The sequence below is a fragment of the Podarcis vaucheri genome (genome assembly GCF_965113315.1).
Source record: "Podarcis vaucheri genome assembly, chromosome: 11".
Classification (NCBI taxonomy): Eukaryota; Metazoa; Chordata; class Lepidosauria; order Squamata; family Lacertidae; genus Podarcis; species Podarcis vaucheri.
Window position 1 is genome coordinate 40,505,937 of NC_138749.1, and position 23,094 is coordinate 40,529,030.

At 39.4% G+C, this 23,094-nt stretch overlaps 1 protein-coding gene across 23 annotated transcripts in view; it reads left to right on the top strand.

The window, feature by feature from the left end:
• The first annotated feature begins 52 nt into the window (after positions 1-52).
• PPIP5K2 (diphosphoinositol pentakisphosphate kinase 2) overlaps positions 53-23,094 on the top strand; it is a 51,232-nt gene continuing 28,190 nt past the window's right edge. For 3 of the 23 annotated variants that reach the window (XM_082191403.1, XM_082191405.1, XM_082191390.1), the window contains exons 1-12: positions 2,056-2,272; positions 8,214-8,335; positions 13,093-13,493; positions 14,606-14,801; positions 16,466-16,556; positions 17,258-17,343; positions 17,539-17,693; positions 18,626-18,727; positions 19,977-20,138; positions 21,462-21,583; positions 22,488-22,589; positions 22,829-22,915. In XM_082191403.1, the coding sequence (XP_082047529.1) occupies positions 13,353-13,493; positions 14,606-14,801; positions 16,466-16,556; positions 17,258-17,343; positions 17,539-17,693; positions 18,626-18,727; positions 19,977-20,138; positions 21,462-21,583; positions 22,488-22,589; positions 22,829-22,915 (1,244 nt within the window). In that variant the 5' untranslated portion in view covers positions 2,056-2,272; positions 8,214-8,335; positions 13,093-13,352. Of the gene's footprint in view, positions 185-1,689; positions 1,796-2,047; positions 2,273-5,737; positions 5,782-8,213; positions 8,336-13,092; positions 13,494-14,605; positions 14,802-16,465; positions 16,557-17,257; positions 17,344-17,538; positions 17,694-18,625; positions 18,728-19,976; positions 20,139-21,461; positions 21,584-22,487; positions 22,590-22,828; positions 22,916-23,094 lie in introns of those variants that run through there. The other 20 variants (XM_082191406.1, XM_082191404.1, XM_082191389.1 and 17 more) reach the window with 16 other exon arrangements.

Genomic DNA, 23,094 nt, shown 5'->3' on the forward strand with positions numbered 1-23,094 from the left:
AGTACTACATCCGCCTAACTTTATTGCTCTACTAGGAATGTCTATGTTCATGAGAAAGAGGTGGAGAAGCAGCGCGTTGGTATGAAGACGCAGAAGCGAGCCGTCTGCGTCGAGCTGAGCGCTGGGCGGGTTCTGGCGGCGATGTGGGAACTTTTAACTAGAAATAAGATTCCTGCAACCTGAGGTGTGTTTTGTATGGAGTTGTTGTTGATATTATTATTATTATTATTATTATTATTATTATTATTATTATTATTATTATTATCATCATTATTATTATTCTAGAAATTCAGAATAGCTCCACAATGGACAGTGACGGAGGGGGGGGAGCAAGAGAACAAGTCAACTGCAGGCTTTCAACGAGCTGCTTAGGAGCCCTGGTATACAAAATGTTGGCAACAATATATACTTCGAAGGACACATTAACACTTAGCTGCATTTCAGAGTTGTTACGAAGTGCCCTCTCTCAAGCACCCCTCTCCCATCAATGCTAGACCAACACTAGAGAACGTTGCAGGTTGTTGCAAACTCGTTAGTCATATGGACAACGGAGCACCCTTGCAAGGGAGCAAGCCCCGCTGGAAACCCTGCGACTAACTTCCAAGTAAACGTCTATGCTATAGGATTAGCGGGCGAGTCACGCTCGCCTTTTAACTGCGATGTAGGGAGCAATTATAGTGACCTATATAATCCATTGTCTCCCTGCTTATTTAACTTATATGCGGAATTCATCATGCGAAAGGCTGGGCTGGATGAATCCCAAGCCGGAATTAAGATTGCCGGAAGAAATATCAACAACCTCAGATATGCAGATGACACAACCTTGATGGCAGAAAGTGAAGAGGAATTAAAGAACCTTTTAATGAGGGTGAAAGAGGAGAGCGCAAAATATGGTCTGAAGCTCAACATCAAAAAAACGAAGATCATGGCCACTGGGCCCATCACCTCCTGGCAAATAGATGGGGAAGAAATGGAGGCAGTGAGAGATTTTACTTTCTTGGGCTCCATGATCAGTGCAGATGGTGACAGCAGTCACGAAATTAAAAGACGCCTGCTCCTTGGGAGAAAGGCGATGGCAAGCCTAGACAACATCTTAAAAAGCAGAGACATCACCTTGCCAACAAAGGTCCGTATAGTAAAAGCCATGGTTTTCCCAGTAGTGATGTATGGAAGTGAGAGCTGGACCATAAAGAAGGCTGATCGCCGAACAATTGATGCTTTTGAATTATGGTGCTGGAGGAGACTCTTGAGAGTCCCATGGACTGCAAGAAGATCAAACCTCTCCATTCTGAAGGAAATCAGCCCTGAGTGCTCACTGGAAGGACAGATCGTGAAGCTGAGGCTCCAATACTTTGGCCACCTCATGAGAAGAGAAGACTCCCTGGAAAAGACCCTGATGTTGGGAAAGATGGAGGGCACAAGGAGAAGGGGACGACAGAGAATGAGATGGTTGGATGGTGTTCTTGAAGCTACTAGCATGAGTTTGATCAAACTGCGGGAGGCAGTGGAGGACAGAAGTGCCTGGCGTGCTCTGGTCCATGGGGTCACGAAGAGTCGGACACGACTAAACGACTAAACAACAACAACAACAACAACAAATATAATCCAACCATGGGGTCACGAAGAGTCGGACACGACTAAACGACTAAACAACAACAACAACATATAATCCAAGCTCCTTTCTCAATTGACAGCGCAGCGCAAAGACCTGGCGACTCTGCTGGACTGTCGTCAGCAGCTCTCTCCCAACTACATACTGTACATCCTCTTCAGCTTGCAACACGGGGATAAAAATGTAAGTTGCATTTGTCATTTGCAACACGTTGCTTTTGTTCACGAGCATTAAGGTGCGTGGTTTAAAGGGGAGGGGAACTCCCTCTCTTGCTTCTGCAGGGAAGGGGTGGGCGGGGAGAGAGGGAGAGAGACGATGCTGTGCTACCCAATCATAGCTGCGCTGAAAGCCCTGGATGTCTCACGTTTGCCCCGCAGCGGGGGTGGGAAAGGAAAATAGCACCCAAGGAAACCCGGAAGTTCTTTCTCCAGGCAATGAAATTCCCCGTCTAACCCTTTATCTCTCTACGGAGCCTACAATAGGTGTACTGTGAGGCAAAGCAGCGTAGGCGGGGAAGAGGCTTGAGGGGGGGGTCAAGGGTGGCGGAGGGGGCGTGGCCGCGGCTGCAGCGCCCCCTGCTCCTTTCTCAATGGGAAGGAAGTAAAGCAATAACAGCGGCGGAGGAGGCGGAGGCGGCAGAAGCAGCGGCGGCTGGCTCAGGTGAGGACATCGGGAGGGCGGCGGGAGGGATATTCCAAACAACCCCCCCCCCCGCCGAACCGCGTCACATCGCACAGCCCCAAAACTACTAGTCTGTCTCCAAGGCTGCCCCGAAGGGCACCAATGGGAAAAGGGGGGCGGGCCCAGAATGGAAAGAGCGTGTGGCTGAGGGTGGGTGGCACGCGGGGGGCAGTTTCTCTCTGTGTGTGCGCGCGCGCGCGTTAGTTACCCTCCCCGCCCCCTTCCCTCCAGCCCAACTGACGTTTTTCTCCTCACGCCGCCTTCGCCTTCCCTGAGTTGCCCACGCGGAGGCGCGAGGGGAACGGAAAGGGAGCCCTGGCGCCCCCCGGTTCTGTGTGCAGGGCTCCCTCAAGTAAATAATAATAATAATAATAATAAATAAAGGAGCGGAAAGAAAGAGGAGGCGTTTTGTTCTCGCCTCCAGTTCTTACGCTTTAATTGCTCAAGTAGAAGAAACTCCGCCTCAGGGCCACCTCGACGAACCTGTTTTCGCGCGGCTTCGCAGACGCCGCCTGTCCTCTCTTTAATCCAGCCCGTGTTTTTTTAAAAAATACCATGGTCTATCTATGTATCTATATATGTCTTCTCCTTAATATGCCTGTCTTTAATTCATATGTGGACCATGTTAATTTTTTTTTTAAAACACGGGCTGAGTTAAAGAGAAGGCAGGCATATATACGCGCAGCCGCCCAGTCATGGGGGGGCGGGGTACAAATAATGAAATAATGGCGTTGTTCTCGTTAACATAGACGCTTGGGGAGGTGTTTTATGCCGCGCATCGCACAAGTCCATGTGGCTCCTGCTGCTTAACTGGTCCCAGCGGGCGAGGGAACTTTTCCCCTCTGCCCCCCTTGGGCTGCTATGCTACATCCAGCGCCGACGAGGCTCTGGGAGTCAAGGTCGTCAGGCTCCGCATTTCCCGCCTGCTCCTCCTCCAGTCCCTGGCGGGCGCTTCTTTCTCTGGCCTCTGCAGCAGCGGGGGCGTCGGCACGTGGAGGCGCAGTGCAGCTGACCTTCGCGTTCCTTTTTTCCTGGCAAAATATGTACAGGGCAGTTGGGCAGTTGGGGGGACTTTTCTTCTTTTTCTAATCTGGTGCTGAAGTGACTTCAAAGCAATGCCTTACAATCTATTGCAGCCTAACAGGATGGCCCATCTGGAATTCGTCACAGGGGCACACACACACACACAAACGCACAAAGTTGTACATCTGGGTACCCAGATTTTAAATGCATGACCTTTCGCACACCCTTTCAAACACATGCGTTTGGAGAGGACCCCTAACTTGGCAGAGAGAGAGGAGACCTGGAGTACATGACAAGACTGTGTCAATACAGGACATAGCATTTGACACTGAAATGCAGGGCAATCCTGTATTAAACAGGACAAGTTGCAACCCTAGGATTGTGGTGGGGTGTCTCTCCAGCACCCGCTACAAGCACATAACTACGTATTTGCAACGTAAATTAATGCTGCCACAATAGCTGGGGCAAGCTGCCTTGGGAGTCTGTCTGTTGCACATACAGACCCTTGGCTTGATGATGTTATCCAATCAATTCTTAACTTGCTGCACATTCATTGGTGTCTGATACACAGTGCTATTCTTCTAGGTGTGGGTGGGAATGGTGTCAGTGCCCAGCAGGAAGTTGTTACAGTAAGCGGCACATTTTTACAGGCAGCCCTGTATCTAGAGGTTTTTAATGTTTGATATTTTATTATGTTTTTATATCTGCTGGAAGCCACCCGGAGTGGCATGAGGTAACAATAATGAAATTATTATTATTATTTTATTTTACCAGCCCTTTTCATCTAGAAAAAAGTGCTTTTAACTGTGTACCCAGAAAAAAATGATACATAGAATTATAAAAGTGTAGAGTTGGAAGGGACCCTGAGGATCACCTAGTCAAACCCCCTCAAGTGCAGGAATCTTTTGCCCAATGTGGGGCTCAATTTCACGATTCCAAGATTAAGAGTCTCATGCTTTACCAACTGAAGGGGGGTGGGGAAGCAACACTGCTGATATGTGTTTTTATGCAGTCCACTATAAGCTGCTTTCTAACTGTTATGGCAAGGACATTTTAGAGACATCAAGTGACATGGAGAGGGTACCTGGTATACTTGAGCCTGATGCATTAAAGTAAATAAATTTTACTAGAACTCATTAATGGCACTGAAGTGTAATAAGTCTGAGAGAGCCGTTGACTCAGGTATATTTAGGCTGGTTGTTAAGAGATGATGAAGGAAGGTCGTTTGCACAACAAATGGAGATCAAATTAACAGCCTGATAAGTTAGAGTTAGGTGACCCTAAGCTATTTTAAATTGATGTGAGTTTAAGCACACCTAATTCTGCATTGGATCAAGCTATAAAAGGGAGGTATTGCAGATTCATCCCTACTATGTTGGCTTAAAAGTAAGCCCTGTCTTTTTCAGGATTTACTGGCAAGTTAAAGGTGTGAAACTTAAACCCATTTACCTGGGAGAAAGCCACAAGGAATTCAATTCTGAATGGAGATGATTAGGGTTGTACCATAAATATATTTAGGATTGTAACCATAGATAGCAGAAATATTAGACCATATGATGACTAGTCTAGAAGCAAAGGATAAACATTAAAGTATGACAGTGACAAAAAGAATGCAATAGATGTGAAACCTTGTTTCTACTTGGATTATGTAGAACTTTCTTTGGGAATAGTGTTACAGAGTTACTTCTCATGCTTCCGAGTTTCAAATAGATTAAGTCCCTGTTGCCATCTGTCTTCTTCTAAAGTCTGTCCAGTGTTAGCCCTACTCAGAGCAGACTCACTGAAACTGATGGATGTGACATATTTAGCTCCATAATTTCCACGAGTCCCTTCTGGGTATAATTTAGTTGTATGCAACTCACTGAAACTCATGGATGTGACATATTTAGCTCCATAATTTCCACAAGTCCCTTCTGGGTATAATTTAGTTGTATGCAATGTGTGTTTATGTTCCAAGAAAACTGTGTGTCTCCTTGTGAAACCAGCTTAAATAGCTATTTTAAAAATTGAAACATGTAGCAAAGAATTAGTTACATAAAAACAGGTACAAATAACATCTTTAAAAACAATGGGATTAACATATTAAAAAACATGAAGATTTCTGCTGCATATCTAGAGTTCAAATAACTATTGCATGTGCTCCTCCTGCAAGCTTCCTTGCTGTAGTTTCCATCAGCACATCTATTTTAAACAGAACCAAATGACCTTGAGCAGGCTGCCTTTCAGACTTAAGTTTTTTGTAAAGTGTGCAAACCATGAAAATAGTTTCGATACTTACTAGCAATGCCTTTTGAGCTATTAACAAAGCCAGCAGGATTACTCTGCTTCTTCTTTATTATAATAACATTCATTTAGATTTGCTCTTGAAGTAACTAAAGGTTTATGCTCTTTTTATATTAAATTGACTAATTCTGCAAAAAGGAGAACAAATGTATCTACAGTTGCAGTTTCGTTGTGGTGTCAAGGTAATGTGAAACTAAAATGATACAAGTTTGTTTTACAAATAAAGCCATATAGATAATACATATATAGATCACTGCAACGTGTTATACATAGGGCTGCCTCTGAAGACAGTTCAGAAACTTCAGCTGGTGCCAGAATTTCAGTGGCTAGGTTGCTCACCACAGCAAGACCATCTGAGTATATTACACTGATCCTGGCCCAACTGCACTGGCTGCCAATTTAAGTTTCCAGGACCAATTCAAAGTGCTGGTTTTGACCTTAAACTGCTCAGGACCGCAATACCTCAAGGACCGCCTCTCTCCATCTGAACCTACCCAGACCTTGCAAACTTCATCTGAATCCCTTTTTCATGTATCTCCTCCTTGAGAACTCTGGAGGGTGGCAACACAAGAACAGGCCTTTTCTGCGATGGCCCCCTGTTTGTGGAATGCTCACCCCTGGGAGGCTCACCTGGCACCTTTATTATATATCTTTAGGCTCCAGGCAAAAATGTTCCTCTCTAAGCAGTTCTTTGGCTGATTAGCATTCTGTGGCCTGTCAAATACGTTTGTAGAAGGGGTGCTATTGGTTTATTTTTGTTTTATTACATACTTTGTCTTATGTTTTTGTTTTGTTATGTATTTTTGCATTCTCATTTTGTATTTTTATGTTGTGAACAGCCCTGTGATCTTCGGACGAAGGGTGGTATACAATATATGCTGCTAATCCAATTAAAGGGGTTCATTAGGTTTGAGCAAGAGTAGAATAAATAAAACATAGTAATTTCATCAGACCTAATCAATTCAAAATATGTTTAGGATCTCATCAAAGCTAAAGGAGAAAATAATTGAAGGGTGGGAGGCACGTAACAATTTTGCTCCCCAGCACCACCTGCTTTTGTTACCATGTCCGGGACTAGGCGAGAAATAAACAGCAACCACCCAGTGTGGAAGTCTTGGCCTGGCTCAGCCTAACACCTAGAGGCTTAAAAAGGCAGTTCTAGGCCAGTAGATTCAGCTGCAGAAATACATATTATTATTATTATTATTATTATTATTATTATTATTATTATTATTATTTTGGAAAGCTGGAGAACAAGAAGAGGGACTTAAATACACATTTGCCTTTCTGTGGTGACTATTGTAGCAATGTCTATTTTATTATGTTTTAAATATACTGTAAGCCACCTCAAGAACTTTGGTTAGAAGGTTGGGTATAAATACTCCTAAATAATATATTGTTTGTTTGTTTGTCTGAAGATGTGAAGAGTTTTTAAATTTTAAAACAAAACAAAAAAACTAGTTGAATTAACTATCATGTCAACAAACAGAAAGAAGGGAAATGCCATTCTCATGGAGCAAGGGCATATTATTTTTTAAAAAACTGGAGTTGACAAATGGCAATATTATTTATTTTGTGTGTGTGGTAGGCTTAACAGCTTTTGTATTTGGCCATTCAGGTGCCATAGCTGTCAACGTTTCCCTTTTTTAAAGGGAAATTCCCTTATTCTGAATAGGATCCCTCACAACAAAAGGGAAAAGTTGACAGCTATGTCAGGTGCAAATATTTATTAATTAGATATATTCTTAGTTCTGGCATTTTGATATGTGATCTGAGAGTGAGGCGGCAAATATTTGTAAGGAACCATTTCTGGGAAATTATTTTCCAACATTAACCACATGTATAGCTGAATCATATGGACTTGACAGTAAATCTCATTCAATTTAGTGGAATTTATCAGAAAACATGTTTCAGTTGGGTTGGAGCAGAGCAGTGGAATTTGTGGCAGAAGAATGGAAAAATCCAGAGCGGTGGCTGCAGGACTGGTGTATATTTCCATTGTTGTGGAAATGGACAACTACAGGGCTTGCTTGATTTACCTCCTATTGTGTAAGAGATGGTTTCAGGTGTTCCCGTGGCTGCAATGAAGAGGTCTCCAGGATGGACCTCATTCTCTACCAGCAGAGAGAGGCCACAATATCCTAAGACCCCTTGGATGCCTTGCAGATACCTTATTTTTACCCTGTTTAAGATAGAATGCATTGAAAAGCAATAAACATACAATGCTTTGTAAGACATGCCCTTTAGTTCTGTGCATGTAGTATGTCACTATAAATAAGAAATCCCTCTTTGGAAGTGTTTATATAGACCCTGAAATTAATATGTTTTCCAGCTTTGATTCATATTCAGTCTCCGGCTTCAGTTTCAAACTCCAATTAATGTTTCTTTCTTACAAGCCATTCACATGTACATTTACTCAGAACAATATTACTAAGGGTACTATCGGAGACTTAGTCCTGAGTAATTGTGTGTAGGATTAAGCTGCTTTAAAAAAAAAATGCTACTGTATCTTACAATATTGTATTTTCCCATAAACTACTTTTGAAGATATGTGCTGTCTTGTCCTTGATCACAACAGAAACCTATTCATGTCTGAATCTTTCTTTTATCCTAGGAGGTGAACTGATGATGAGCACTGTCCAGTGCTAGAACTAACTGAAGAGGGAACTCTTTAGCAAATATGCTGTTTTGTGGCTTTTGGTTTCTACACAGTTCAGCTTTCCAGTTTAACTCTCGGTAAGAGAATAACATGTTCTGGGCAATTGTATAATATAAATTTCTGAAGTTGTAAAATTTTCTGCATCATTTGTTTTGGTGGGATTATTTAAACAAATCTTGTTTTGAAATGTTTGCTAAGTAGTGATCCTTCTAACTGGCAGTGCTTCTCATCTGTGGCAGTATCAACACTATCAGAACAATAAAGGTCTCTTACATGGACATCTATGGAGAGGAAGAGCTACAATCCCCTGATTCCCAGCTTTCCTATTTTTAAAAGTAAATTTCTAGCATTTGTGGGGCCAAACAAGCAGCCACTATTCTCATTGGTTTTGTGAGAAACAAGCCTTCTCCTGCCATTCACTGTTTTTAGACGATGAAGTCATAGTCATTACTGACATTTAGGAAAGCATATCTAACGAATAAGAAAAAAAAGGCTAGAATGAAGCACCCATTGTCTAAAATCAAGAAACATAATTCCTTGGTCCATTTTAAAGTCTGTTATGCTGGTCTTCTCTTGTGAAGTGTTGCAGCCTCTTAGAAAACTAAAATTCAAGATTTCAGGATAGCTGAGATTGGGGATTTGAGGCTTAAAGTCAAAACAATAGATAGTAGCAAAGACAAGCTTTCACTGCTCTTATCTCATACAAAAATGTGATTTTTCAGAGTTTGTAAACATTTTAAAAATAATTAATACCAGTTCAGATAAGTCACATCATTATTGCATTCATTTTGCAGAGGCTAAGAGAACCTTGTGTTACACCAGATCTGCAATGCGGGGTTGATAATACTGTTTTTGTTGCAGAGAGGGGGTTAAAGTAGTGTGTGAAAACAGTGTTGTTTTTGTGACTTTCTTGTTGTTTTACTTAGTACTTTACAGTGAAAAGAGGGCTGTGAAGTTGATTGTAGCAGAAGTACAATTAAAGTTTGGAGGAGGTGAAGGTAGTCAGGGAAAGAACAGAGATTCAGCACTGCATGGAAAGCCATTGTAGGGAAGTGGTGTCCAGTCTATCCATAGATGCACAGCAGGTCTTTTCCACTGAAAGGAAGTTCTGATACTTCAAACCTAGATTCTTATGAGGTTGGTTTTAATTATGGTTGGCACCCAGAGAATGATTTGTGTGAACAGAAGGCAGTTCTCCATGAATACAGCTTCCCATCTGATTTCTGCCAATTTTACCCTACTACAACTAACTGTGCCAGATCATTTAATGTTCCAGAATGTCCCCCCAAACCTCCGGAGAAACCTTTGTGGGGAGGGGTTACAAGGAGTTGCGAGTGGAAGGTCAAAGCCATGCAGTGCAAGTGAAGTTCTACTTGTACATCTCATCACTTTGGTTTAAAAGGAAGAGTTGTCTTCACCATGGTGGACCGAGTGCATTTTAGCTACTCGCCCCATGTCCCTTGTCTCAGAGGTCCTTAGTGGGAGCTGTTGCTGCCAACTACAAGAAAGGAAAAGTATGCCTCCATCATGGCCCGATGCCTTAGAGGTCATCAGTTTACTCTGTTGCCTAATAGGTAGAGGCTGAAAGTTGGTGCTGGGAGGCAGGGAGGAAGAGAGGAAGAAATGCCATATGAATAATTCTGATGCCATAGGAAGACAATGTTATTTTTATACCTGATCTCAGGCTTGAATGTGATTTTTATTCTGAGAATCTTTTGTTTTCTGGTTTGAGGGCTATAAAGTGGGCTAAAGTATGTTTCTGAGCACAATTCAAAGTGTTGGTGCTGACCTTTAAAGCCCTAAGCGGTATACCTGAAGGAGCATCTCCACCCCATTGTTCTGCCCGGACACTGAGGTCCAGTGCCAAGGGCCTTCTGGCAGTTCCCTCGCTGTGAGAAGCCAAGTTACAGGGAACCAGGCAAAGGGCCATTTTGGTAGTGGCATCCGCCCTGTGGAACGCTCTCCCACCAGATGTCAAAGAGAAAAACAACTACCAGACTTTTAGAAGACATCTGGAGGCAGCCCTGTTTAGGGAAGCTTTTAATGTTTGACGGACTATTGTATTTTAATATTTTGTTGGAAGCCACCCAGAGTGGCTGGGGAAACCCAGCCAGATGGGTGGGGTATAAATTATTATTATTATTATTATTATTATTATTATTATTATTATTATTATTATTTTATTTATTTATTTATTTCTAATCATTAACTGATCTATAATACTTTTTTTTATTAAATAGGATGTTTAAAAATATTGTAAGAGTGCCAATTTCAGTGAGTTGGTCAGAAAAATACAGATTTTCTCCCCCCCCCCCAACTCCAGTTCCTTAATTTACATCCCTAGTCACTGATAATGCCTAACACTACTAGAACATGTTAAAAGGTGAGGAGAAGAAGAAGAGGAGGAGGAGGAGTTACTACCTTGGGCACTTGCATTAATTGACAGTATTTGGACCCTAGATATTTAATTATTCCTTCCTTCAATCCATATCAATATCAGATTTTATTGTCTGTTTTATTATACTTCTTTTAAATACTCCTACATAAATCCTTTCTTGTAATGTTTCCCTCTGTTGGTTAGGCATTATCAGTGACCTAATAAATATTGTCCTTGGAGCTTTATTGACCTCATCCTTTATGCTGCTAAACTATGTATCTACACTTCAGTAAAATTCCTTGACACCAGTTGTCCAATGATGGACTTAAAAGGCGGTAGGGGGGGAAATTGTACTGTTGTACTACTAGAAGCAAATAAATATAGTACATAACTTTTGAACTGTACAAGTAGCTGGATTTCAAATACCAAAATAGATTCTGATAAATAACACTGAAAGCATTTCTAACCACATGTTTTTGTTTCCTTTGCCATCAATTTTCAGACCAAGCAGTGGATCTGTTATGTATTTGTTGCCCCAAACTATAGATATTTTTCCATGCCATGGAATATTTAGAAATTGGAAATAAACATAACATCTTACAGAAATAACTTAGTTCAGATATCATGTTTATGATCCTACAAGCCATAATTGGAAGATTGGGAGCATCCTGTGACCCACCCTCTTCTCTTCTTGCATTCTTCAATTCCTCCGTTTTCCCCCTAGTTTGAGTGAGTTTGGCATGAGTTCCTTCCCCTATCATTCCGTTGGCTTAGTTTCTGAATACCCCAGAGTATTTTATGAACATTCTTAAGTGCAGAGGAGGAAAAGTCAGTTGTGGAATGTTGACGAGCAGTTCATGATGTTTTGTGAAAGAGGCGGGAGATAGCTTTGGCTGGAAGAAAAACATATTTTCATGGCTCAGCAAGGGTAGTTCCATGGACTGTAAATACAAGCTAGAGTTTGAAATCTGTCATATGTCCTTAGGAAAAGGTGAGGAAACTAAAGGGCAGTATGAAGTGTGGGCAGCAAATCCCTTATGTGATCCTGTGCACACAACTTAAATCAGTGTGACCTACTTTTCAGTAAATATTCATAATAATATCATATGTGTGTGTGTGTTGAAATAGGTGCTCTTCAAATGCTTCCAGAAATTTTGGGTTGGACCATGTTAGCCTGTCAAAATACTACTTTATGCCCTACTGAAATTGGTACAATATTTGGTTGACATCAGAAACTATACCACTGCTTTCTGTAATGTTAAGAACAAGCAATGAAACCTATGAAGTTCTGGTTTAAAAAATATGCAAGGTTTATGCATGTGAGGAAATGCATGGACATTGACCCCTAGAAAAAAACTTTACCCTCACCAGGCTATAAATAACTCAACAGAAGAGCTGTCAAAGCCAGTTGTTCTGTAGTGATGCGTTCATTTCTGTCTGGGATTTTTTACTTTCTTGGATTATAAAATCCTTTTACCTTTTGAAGGATATTAAATCCCTTCTCATTAAATTAACGTTATACTTTATTGCCTTCTCCCAGCTGCATTGGCCTGAGTCATGCATGGTAAACCATAGGGCTGTTAGTCTCCTCCCTGCTTGACCTAGAAATTGACTGCAGTTTAGTTTTATTTCCTTTGCTTTTTTCCCTGCACCCCACTTTCAATCATTTTTTATTGCCTTGGATGTTGTAGGTTCCCTAAGTCCTGAGAATTTGTTTAGCAACTTGGTAACATTTTGGAGCATATCTTCAGGCTCTTACCCACAGTATGAATTTAGTCAGTGCATTTTCCTTGAGAGGAACTATGAAGCTACAATCCATATTCCATTTGCTAGATCCCCAGTGGATTCAGGTTGTTGTATCATGTGAGGGATTCAGTTGGTGAATATAGCTATAGCAACATGGGGAGCAGTGAAAGCAGAACTGTGCCTTATCTCAGAGACTACTTCTAGCTAGTCAGCCATGGTGCTTCTAGATATACAAATGTTGTGACTTTTTATTTGTTAAACTTTTAGCCTCTAGTTTTGTTCTTGCATAATGTTTGTCTTTGTTGGAGAACAGGGGGGAAAGCCTGGCACACAATTTGCAATTTTGGTTTACTCACAAATGCTGTTTCCACTTTGTTACTGAACGTGGTAAAATATGACATTATGTTTCTGCATTGCTTTTTCTCTTTGTCTACCATTCCCAGATGACTCTTGTTTTTCTACTTCCATAGTTCTCAGGAGCAATAAGTGGACATGATTCAGCCTGTTAAATGACACTTCCACTTTGTTTACATGTTTATCTTTCAATATAAATTTTATTTTTGGTGCTTTCTATTGCTTGGCTATTGTGAATAATAGCTTTGAATTTTGCAGTGAGTTAAGTATTTTTGGGTAGGTTATCTTAAATATCTCTCAGTAATTCATTACAGTAAGGAATATTTTCAATCTTTTTACTTTTCTCTCTTTTACCAGGGTTGAAATTTGCCAAAGTATCTCAGGGAAGCCGTAACCTGCATGGTTCTTCTTCACAAATGTAACAACTCGAAACAATGGACAGATGATATCAATTAAACTGCACTTGGCAGCTGACTTTATCAGAGTAACAAGCAACTGCGTAAGCAGTGCCAGACGGCAAGGATTTTTATTACCCTAGCCACTGGGAATTATGTACAGTGTCTCAGTTCTCAGAGTGACTGCCGTTTCTACGTAGATCTTTTTTAGGATTTGTAATCATGTCTGTTACTGCAACCGAAGGCGAAATTCCTAGATTTTTTGTGGGTGGTGAAGATCCAGATGAGTTTTTGAATCCATCCAGGTCTGCAGAATTTGAAGCCTTTTATGATCATGAAGATGAAGACGATGAGTATGATTCTGTATGTACTTTGTTTCATTGTTTGGGGGCAAGTAATTGTTTGAGTTGATAAGATACTAAAGCGTTGTTAACAGAGAAGATAGGAAATGAGCATAAAAAGCAATAAGCACTATGGCCCCATTTCAGCAAAGTGTTTTAGTTAGGTATAGTTGTAAAGAAACACATTGGCATTTGCTAAATTAAAACCAAATTGATCAAGACCAGTTTCAGCAGTTTATACAATATGTATAAACTGTGATAGCTTTTAGAAGAGCCCCAAAGTTTCATATTTGCAATATTAAGAAACAGTTATGGTTAAACTAACATCTTAGATTCTAAGATTTGGAAAGATTTATGGAACAAGCTATTTTATTTATTAAAAATAGCTTTTAGTTACAGTTGTTGAATGGTCATTTTGAAGAAGAACAGTTAAAGTAAAAATCATATAGTACTAATATCCTAGTTTCACTCTAGTTTTACTCTTGTTGACTAAAATTTCATTTATTGGATTGAAAGTTAAGTCTCTCACCTGTTTAAATAATAAATACAGAATATATTTATTTCTTTTCCTAGCTGTGAAACATTTTGTTGCTTCAAGTATCATCATAGTCACATACTATTGTGGACACATTCCAACACACTGCTGTCATACAGCTTCTTACCACAGCTTCATGGGCATCCTTCACAAGTGACATTGAAATTAATGGGGTTTCTGAAGCTGTCGCTTTGTAAATTTATTCCAGTCAGAAGAATATTTTTACTTGCAAGTGGTACTCTTAGATTTACAGGGTTGGTTAAGTTTGTTGGAAGGTTGTAGATGGGACATAGCTAATGCCTTTGTGAACAATTTCACTTTTAAGAAAACTTTCAGCATGGGCTTACTATGCTTTATGTTTTATATATTATCATTGTTTCTGCAACCCTGCTTGTCAAGACTGTATTCTTCACAAAGAATATGAAACTCTGATATCAGGTTACATTCCCTGCCCCTTAAGCATAATAAAGGTTTGTGAAATGAGCCTGTTGTTTAATACTTAGTAAGAATATTGCATGGTCATTGTTCAGTTAGCATATGGTGAAAAGCTTTGAAACCCAAATTTATGTTACTGACCTTTTTAAAATTATTATTACTAGCCACCAGAAAGACAGATCATGGTTGGAATATGTTCTATGGCAAAGAAATCAAAATCAAAACCAATGAATGAAATCCTTGAACGCCTTTCCATGTTTAAATATATCACAGTAGTAATATTTGAAGAAGATGTGATTTTGAATGAACCTGTGGAAAACTGGCCTTTATGTGACTGTCTCATTTCTTTTCATTCTAAAGGTAATTACTCTCTATTGTTTATTATTTATTTATTTAATTTATATCCTTCCCTTTCTCCCAAAGGAAGTCAGGGTGGCAAATATATCAATAATAAAACACATCAATAATCACAATAATGTAAAATGTCTTCATATTGCATGTATTAAGTTTGAATCTTTTTGCCTTTTTGGAAATAAATGTAATTTTAATATTAGAAAATAAATTGCCTTAAGCAACACTATTTTAAAATGTATATATGTGTGCAGTAAAATATTCAGTAAAAGGTAAAGGTAAAGGGACCCCTGACCATTAGGTCCAGACGTGGCCGACTCTGGGGTTGCGGCGCTCATCTCGCTTTATTGGCCAAGGGAGCTGGCGTACAGCTTCCGGGTCATGTTGCCAGCATGACTAAGCCGCTTCTGGCGAACCAGAGCAGTAGTTTGTAGTAATAAAAGGAACATAATGTTTCAGTTAACTTGATATTTCACTGTGGTCTAAACCACTGAGTCTCTTGGGCTTGCTGATTGAAAGGTCAGCGGTTCAAATACACACAACAGTGGTGAGCTCCCATTGCTCTGTCCCAGCTTCTGCCAACCTAGCAGTTCAAAAGCATAGAAATGCAAGTAGATAAATAGGTATGGCTACAGTACGAAGGTAAACGCTGTTTCTGTGTGCTCTGGTACTTGTCACAGTCCTCCGTGTGCCAGTAGAGGTTTAGTCATGCTGGCCACATGACTCAGAAAGCTGTCTGTGGACAAAAGCTGGCTCCCTCAGCCTGAAAAGCGAGATGTGCGCCATACCCCATAATCACCTTTGATTGGACTTAACTGTCCAGGGGTCCTTTACCTTTACCTTACCTATTTGCTACAAAGCAGTGTCAACCTGTTTCACACTGCAATAAAAAACACTTCCTTAGAAGAAAATCCATTTATTTATATGGAATTTACTTGTGCATTGGCATGTTTAGAATATTATACTCAGGGTAAAGTATATATAATGGAAACCCCTATTTATATTTTAAATGCAATGTCTATTCAGAGGGAGGAGAATTTAGAGCTTTCCCCCCCCCCCTGGGGCTTCCCTGCTCAAAACTAGGATTTCCAGGAAGCTCTAGATTGCAAAGGGCTCATGCTGTGATGGTAACAGAAAGTGGGTGTACTATTTATTTATTTTTTTAAACCGTTCGGTCAGCCACTTACTGTTTTGTCAGTAGGCAATAATAACTTTGTGCTAGTACCCTTTTTGGAGCAAGGGCAAAAACTACATACGATATACATCCACATTCCTTAACTCACTTATTAGTGAGCAAGTCTCACTGAAATAAAATATATATATTTCTAAGCAAACATGCTGATAATTGTACTGCAATTGGTGCATCAATGCCTTCTTTTAAAAGCAAGGCCACTTTGGGATGGGAGAAGTCCAATGTAGTGAAGTAATGGGAACTTATCCTTTCTTAGCTGACTAAAACAAGGAATAAAAACTAAGGAAAATTTCTAAGCCAGTTGGAGCAATATGAATATGACTCACTTGAAACCAGATACTATTCAAAGTTGAAGGGATTACAGATAATTTGCACAGCCTCTTCACATAGGTCAATTTGGAAAGTAAGAATTCCAATCCATCACCAAGAATTATACAAATATAATCATTGTGAACTAATATTCTGTAATATTTTTATTTAGGATTTCCATTAGACAAAGCAGTTGCCTATTCAAAGCTGAGGAATCCTTTTGTTATTAATGACTTGAATATGCAATATCACATACAAGACAGGTAAGTAAATAGCCACAAATAAATATCCCACACTCTAGTTGTTGAAGAACAAGTGCTTAGTACAATATTTTAAAGGCCTCAATGAAATGCTGTCTCATCAGGTTGATTATTATGGAGGTAAAGTAGTTAACATAAAGAAAAGAAAGCTAGTAAAAAGCTGTTATGTAACTAAAATGGAATACTATTCAGCTAAGAAATGTATATAGAGTGTTCACCTTAAAACAGTAAATAATATTAAGTTTATGAAAGGTACAGTAAACAGAACAGGATATAGTTTAGTGTCTATTCCAATTATGTGTTCCTGCACAGATTATAATCATGAATTAGAGTCATGAAAGCAATAGAATGTAAAAAAGAATATGCCCCATGGATGAATTGTGCATATTTGTCAAAGCTAGACACTCAACAGATACAAGAAATGCTCTAGGCTATACTTCATTTCCCAATTAATGATTTTAGCTACTTCCCTGAAGTGTGGTATGTTCACGTGTACCCACTTTATACCAGAACCAGGGTAGTGGAAGAAAAATCCAGATCTTACTACTTTGATACCATCCTTATATAGTGATTATGTGACTTTTTAGAGAAATGTTTTGAATGCATAATTCATTGATAATAGTAATTATGTGACTTTTTAGAGAAATGTTTTGAATGCATAATTCATTGACAATATTCATTTTGTGAAAAAAATATTCTTTTAGGAGAGAAGTTTATGGCATTCTCGAAGCTGAAGGTATTTTACTCCCTCGTTATGCAGTTCTAATCCGTGATCCAAACAATCCACAAGGTAATGGCTATTATAATGGAATTTTCAACAGGCTCTGTTCTAAACATTTTTTTTCTGATTAGTAATCTTGCTTGCTTGATGCAGTGCTATATTAGAGGTTCAAGCCATTCTCCTCCTCCTCCTCCAGGTTTGATGAAATTTTGATCTCTTAATTGTATCTCCAGCCTAAAGTCTGCACTTCGTGTTATTTTCCAGAATGCAATTTGATTGAAGGTGAAGATCATGTGGAGGTGAACGGAGAAGTTTTCCAAAAACCATTTGTGGAGAAGCCCGTCAGTGCTGAGGACCACAATGTTTATATTTACTATCCAACATCTGCTGGTGGTGGAAGTCAGAGGCTCTTTCGGAAAGTGAGAATATGTTAAACTGAATAATAGTAAAAATGTTTTTTAAGCACTGAAATGTATTTATAGGGCGGAAAGAACTAACTTACTCAGTTCTTAGGAGAATGTTGGAAATAGCATTAGCCCGAAGGTTGCAGCTAAATTGTGTACAATGGACTTGACCCATAAGGAAGAGTGAAATGGGAATGGGTAAGAGAATATCTCCATTAATAGAAATGGTTATCCACTGAATAACATGACAGAGGATGGCTCTGTAATATAGAAATGTATAATGAGCAAATGATGTAGTTTTCATTCAGTTAATCTTTCATTTTGTGTGTCACCTTTCCACAAAAAATTGTGTTCAAAATAGCTCACAACTTGTCTTACACCCAGTTTATCTCCCCATCTCTCATTTGGAGCAATCTCACACACTGTGTATCATCACCACCAGAAGTTTTCTGAGAGTTTATTTTGTGTCATTCCATTAGTCCACCTCAGTAGCTCTCCAGGGCTTCTAACAAGGCTTTCCCAGCCCTACCAGAAATGCCAGGGATTAAACCATTGGATCTTTCGCATGCAGAGTTCATGTGTTGGACTGAGTGATGGTGCCTTGGAATGGGCAGAGTAGCGTGGGTGTGGAGAATGTTTGCCCCTTTCTATTTCCATGCTCTGTGAACTTGAGAGACCTCAGGTTGCCTGCCTAGAGAATCTTCTGGGTCTGCTTATGTCATGGGAGAGTCAGCCTATCTAGATTTTTCTCTTTCCTCCTTAAACATTTCTGCCCTTTTTACACCACACTAAACTTTTACAACATAAGGTTGCTTTTGGTTTTACTTTTGAAGTGCTAGGGGGAAAATAGGCTAGGGAGGGATGACGAAAGAAGTACAGGGTTTTATGGATCTGAGAAGGCTTTGTCTTTGTATGAAATAATATTGATGGGAAGGTTTGTGTTTCAGATCGGTAGCAGAAGCAGTGTTTATTCCCCCGAAAGCAGTGTGCGGAAAACTGGTTCATATATCTATGAGGAGTTCATGCCTACAGATGGCACTGATGTGAAGGTATGACAACTGCATATTCTGGTTTATATTTAGAACAATCAAGTACTTAACGAACTCAGCAACTTTAGATGTGAGGCATTTCTCTCTGCCTGAAGCACTGCTATTATTAAACTTAAAATAGTTTACATATCATGTTTTGTTTTCTCCAAGTAAAAGGAACACTTCATGTTTTAGTTTGTCTCTCTCTCTAGATACTCTTGTGATTACAGTTTACCATTCAAAAAGAATATAAACATGCTGCCATACTGTTTTCTGAATGTGTATTCAGACAAATACACTTGTCCCGAAATGAAATTATTCTAACATTTCAATCCTAAGCATACTTTCTTGAAAATAAAGTACATTGTGTTAGACCAAAATTCCAAGAAAGTGTATAGGGATGGACCTGCATTCCTAAATCATAAAACTATGCTTCAAATACTGAGATGTTTTTGACTGATCTGTACAGTCTGGAAACAGTTGTCTTCAGCAATCATGGAGCATTTCTGTGAGCAGTTGATGTAGCTCTTGGTGGTCTCCAAAGCTTCCTAAACATTCATTATCAGTTAATCATACAGCAGCTGGATTTTGTTGGTTTTTTTATTTGTCAAAATTCTTTGAAAACTAAGACAAAATATTTCTGTATAGGAAAATTACAACTTGTAACTACAGATTGGCATGAGGCTTTTCAAAATTAAGTGTTTGGAAGTTTGATAATTATAGATATAATATAATCCTAACAAATCAATTGTGCCTACTTTAATTCTTTGTGGGTTCATCCTGTACAAAGGGTTGGATTCAGAGAGCTATTTTAGGCAAGACGAGGGAAATCTTTTACTTTTTTATTTGAAGAAACATACCACTGCTTTTGAAACTCCCATAGTACATTATCTGGCTGCCATGCGATGTGGACAGGGAGCAGTTTAAAGAAAAACAAATCTAAATCCCTTTGGGTATGCAGAGCTGATTGCACATTCTTTGAATCCTGGCCAAAGATTGTAAGCTATCTGATTAGGAGTCATGTTAAATAAATTGGTAGTAGCAGAAGCTGTAATATGAAACTTTCAGCAAGATTAGATTGCCAATTGGGACATGGATACAGTATAGCATTGGAACTTGTAGCGCTTTTCATTTTGTCACTAATCTCCCCATGATGTGAAAGTAATGAGTATGACTTTAGAGGCCCAGGAGCTGACTATGAAATGAAAAAGTAATGAACCAAAAAAACAGTTTTTTTTATTCTGTTGTATTTTTTTATTTCCAAATAAAGGTATACACGGTAGGACCAGATTATGCACATGCAGAAGCTCGTAAATCCCCTGCACTGGATGGAAAAGTAGAGCGGGACAGTGAAGGGAAAGAAGTACGGTATCCAGTCATCCTTAATGCAAGGGAGAAGCTTATAGCTTGGAAAGTATGCCTAGCTTTTAAGGTAAAATGAATGAAGGCTGGAGAAAGTGGTCTTTGTTTACCCCAGAGGGCATCTCCTTAGCTTTGAGTTGTTATAGAATTGTTATCTGCAAGCCCAAGCACAGTGAGGCAGTGGTGGAGCACACAAGCAAAGGATGAAACAGGAGACAGGTGTTGGATTCAAGTTAGACCACATCTTTATTTATTATGGATGCAACAGGTTTGGCATAGGCATCAGGCATTGCATTACAAGGATCCACCAGCCTGCTTCCTGGTTGATGAAGCACTGGGGTTGACCAAAATTTAGGGAGGGAGGTAGCACAGATGGGGAACCCCCAATGATCAGCAGTAGGGGGTGATTTGGCATCTGGATAAAAAGTGCAGCCCTCCAAAATCCTTTAAGGGGATCCTCCTTTGAGACAACTTGAGAGGGGTCTCTCCCTCTGCCCATCCTCAGTAGTGATCCAGCCTAATGGCTTTTCTACCGTAAAGTTGTGATGATTGCTCTGAAGTACGCAAAACCTGCAGACCTGACCAAACAGTGTGATAAAATGATCCATAGCAAGGTCAAAGTGGGACTGTCACTCTCCAGCAGACAACCTATAAACCAGTATATTAAAGGGAAGATGGGAGGGCAATCCTGATGCCCACTGTGGTGACTCCACTCTCCACAGCTCACCTTAAGTACTCCCAGAGTGGTTCTGGATGAGTGAAGTCTTCACCAAGGTCTGCCCTGGGAGCCCCGTTTCCCAGTCTCCTAGCCTCCCATGTGGGTGAGAAGAGCAGAAATACTACATTGCCAGCCATGTACTCCCTTTCCACTGTGCCTAGGCAGCAAATGCTGTTCCCTGTTAGGCAGCAGAGGGGGAACAATACCTTCTTTCTCTTCTTCTGACTAGGAGAGAAAGTATGCTAAGACAAATATGTAAATATAACCTACATTACACAAACTTGGGAGCCAGATAGAATGTGTGTGCTTTTTGCATCATTTGTGACTGACCTATATTTTTTGGCTGTTTGAACTGAGTCCTTTGCTAATATTTATGCTACTTTATAAGACTGAAATACATTTACATGGTACTATGTATTGTAAATTATTTTATTAATGTATCTCAGTGCTTGAAGGGCTAAGATAAGGGTTAGACTTTGGAAGGGCGTAAAATCCAAAGTTTTTTTAAAAATGCAGTAGTGAGACCTTCTGTGAGGAGAAGCTATTCATTAAATACATTTGAAGTTGAACCTGATCCTTGAGGAAGAGATGAGTTTTTGTTCATTTATTTTTTACTGTAGATAATTATCCGAAGTTTTATAAATTTATAAATCTTGTGATTTCTTGTCTTGACAGCAAACAGTTTGTGGCTTTGATCTGTTGCGTGCAAATGGACAATCTTACGTCTGTGATGTCAATGGCTTTAGTTTCGTGAAGAATTCTATGAAATATTATGATGATTGTGCTAAAATTCTTGGGTAAGATTTTATGCTATTTGTCAGACCGTTTCCTTTTCACAAATTATTTAAAGTAAATAGAATATCCGTGGTGGTATTCAATGCTAGTCCTGTTCACAGCAGACTCATTGAAGTTAATGGACCTGACTAATTCAGGTTCATTAATTTCAGTAGGTCTCTTCTGAGTCGGACTTAGCTGAATACTGTCCTTTGTGTGGTTGATCTGTTGGAAAATGTATCTTGCAAAATAGAGCTTTTAGATAACACAATTAATTCAGATAAAACAACAGCTATTTAGGATGCCCATAATGAGCATGCATACCCAGTATAGTTTCTGTGCAACTTTGCCAAGATATCTGTTAGAGAAATAAAACACCAAAACTTTATGCCCTATTTGGGGAAAGGCAAAATACAACCTACTCAATAAAACACAAAGAGACAAGCCATCCCTGGTTGTTCCCCTCCCCATCCCCAAGCTTACCATGCAGTAGCATGAGTCCTTTTTCCTTTCTGTATTTTAAAAAGGGATTTTTTAGGCATGCTGGAAAGCAAAGAATTCCTCAGAGGCATTCTAAGGAAAGGAAGAAGGCAGACAGCTAGAAGCCATGGCTTCACTAGCACAGCTGGCTGTTCAAAGTAAAACACTGGCATACCCACACACAAAGGCAGAGGGCCTCCACAAGCATAAATGAAGTTTTCAGGGCACTGAGATCCACTTTAGGAACTTCAGGATTAGGGAAAAATGTTTTAGAAGAAGCATGATTGGTTATTAAAGAATGGCACGTTATTTATGGAACATAACATATGTGGGTATGGTTCATTAAGGGGTTAATGCATTTTCAACTTGTTTTTATTAGACAAATTATTAATTGTTATTAATGTAGACTTATTAATTTCAGCAAACACTTATTTCTATTCCATTTAGAAATATCGTAATGCGAGAACTTGCTCCACAGTTTCAAATCCCATGGTCCATACCTTTAGAAGCAGAGGATATTCCTATTGTGCCAACTACATCTGGAACAATGTAAGAGAATATTTTTTCTCTGTCTAAATTATGCAACCTGACTATGTAACATTTTCTATTTTTCTTATCTCTCAGTATTCTCTCACTTTCAGTTTAGAATAATTCAACAACATCTTCATTGAAATGTTTCGTTAATATTTATATGAGAAATCATATTTACATGTTCTCTTTTTCATATTTTTGTTGTTGCTGTTAATGTCAATCAAACTTTGTGCTTTTAAATCTTTGTATACTTGCAGGATGGAACTTAGATGTGTTATTGCTGTTATACGGCATGGAGATCGAACACCAAAACAAAAAATGAAAATGGAAGTTAAACATCAAAAGTAAGTAATTGGCTGGGGGGGATGTAATGAACAAATTTGATATTTTCCTCATTACATGTAGCAAGTTAATTGTTTAAACCGAGGGGGGCATAGATGTGCATCTGTGTTGCGTTTATTGACATTTAATTTGATTTTTCATCTGTATTTATGTATTAAGAGGCTGTAGCATCAAATGTTTT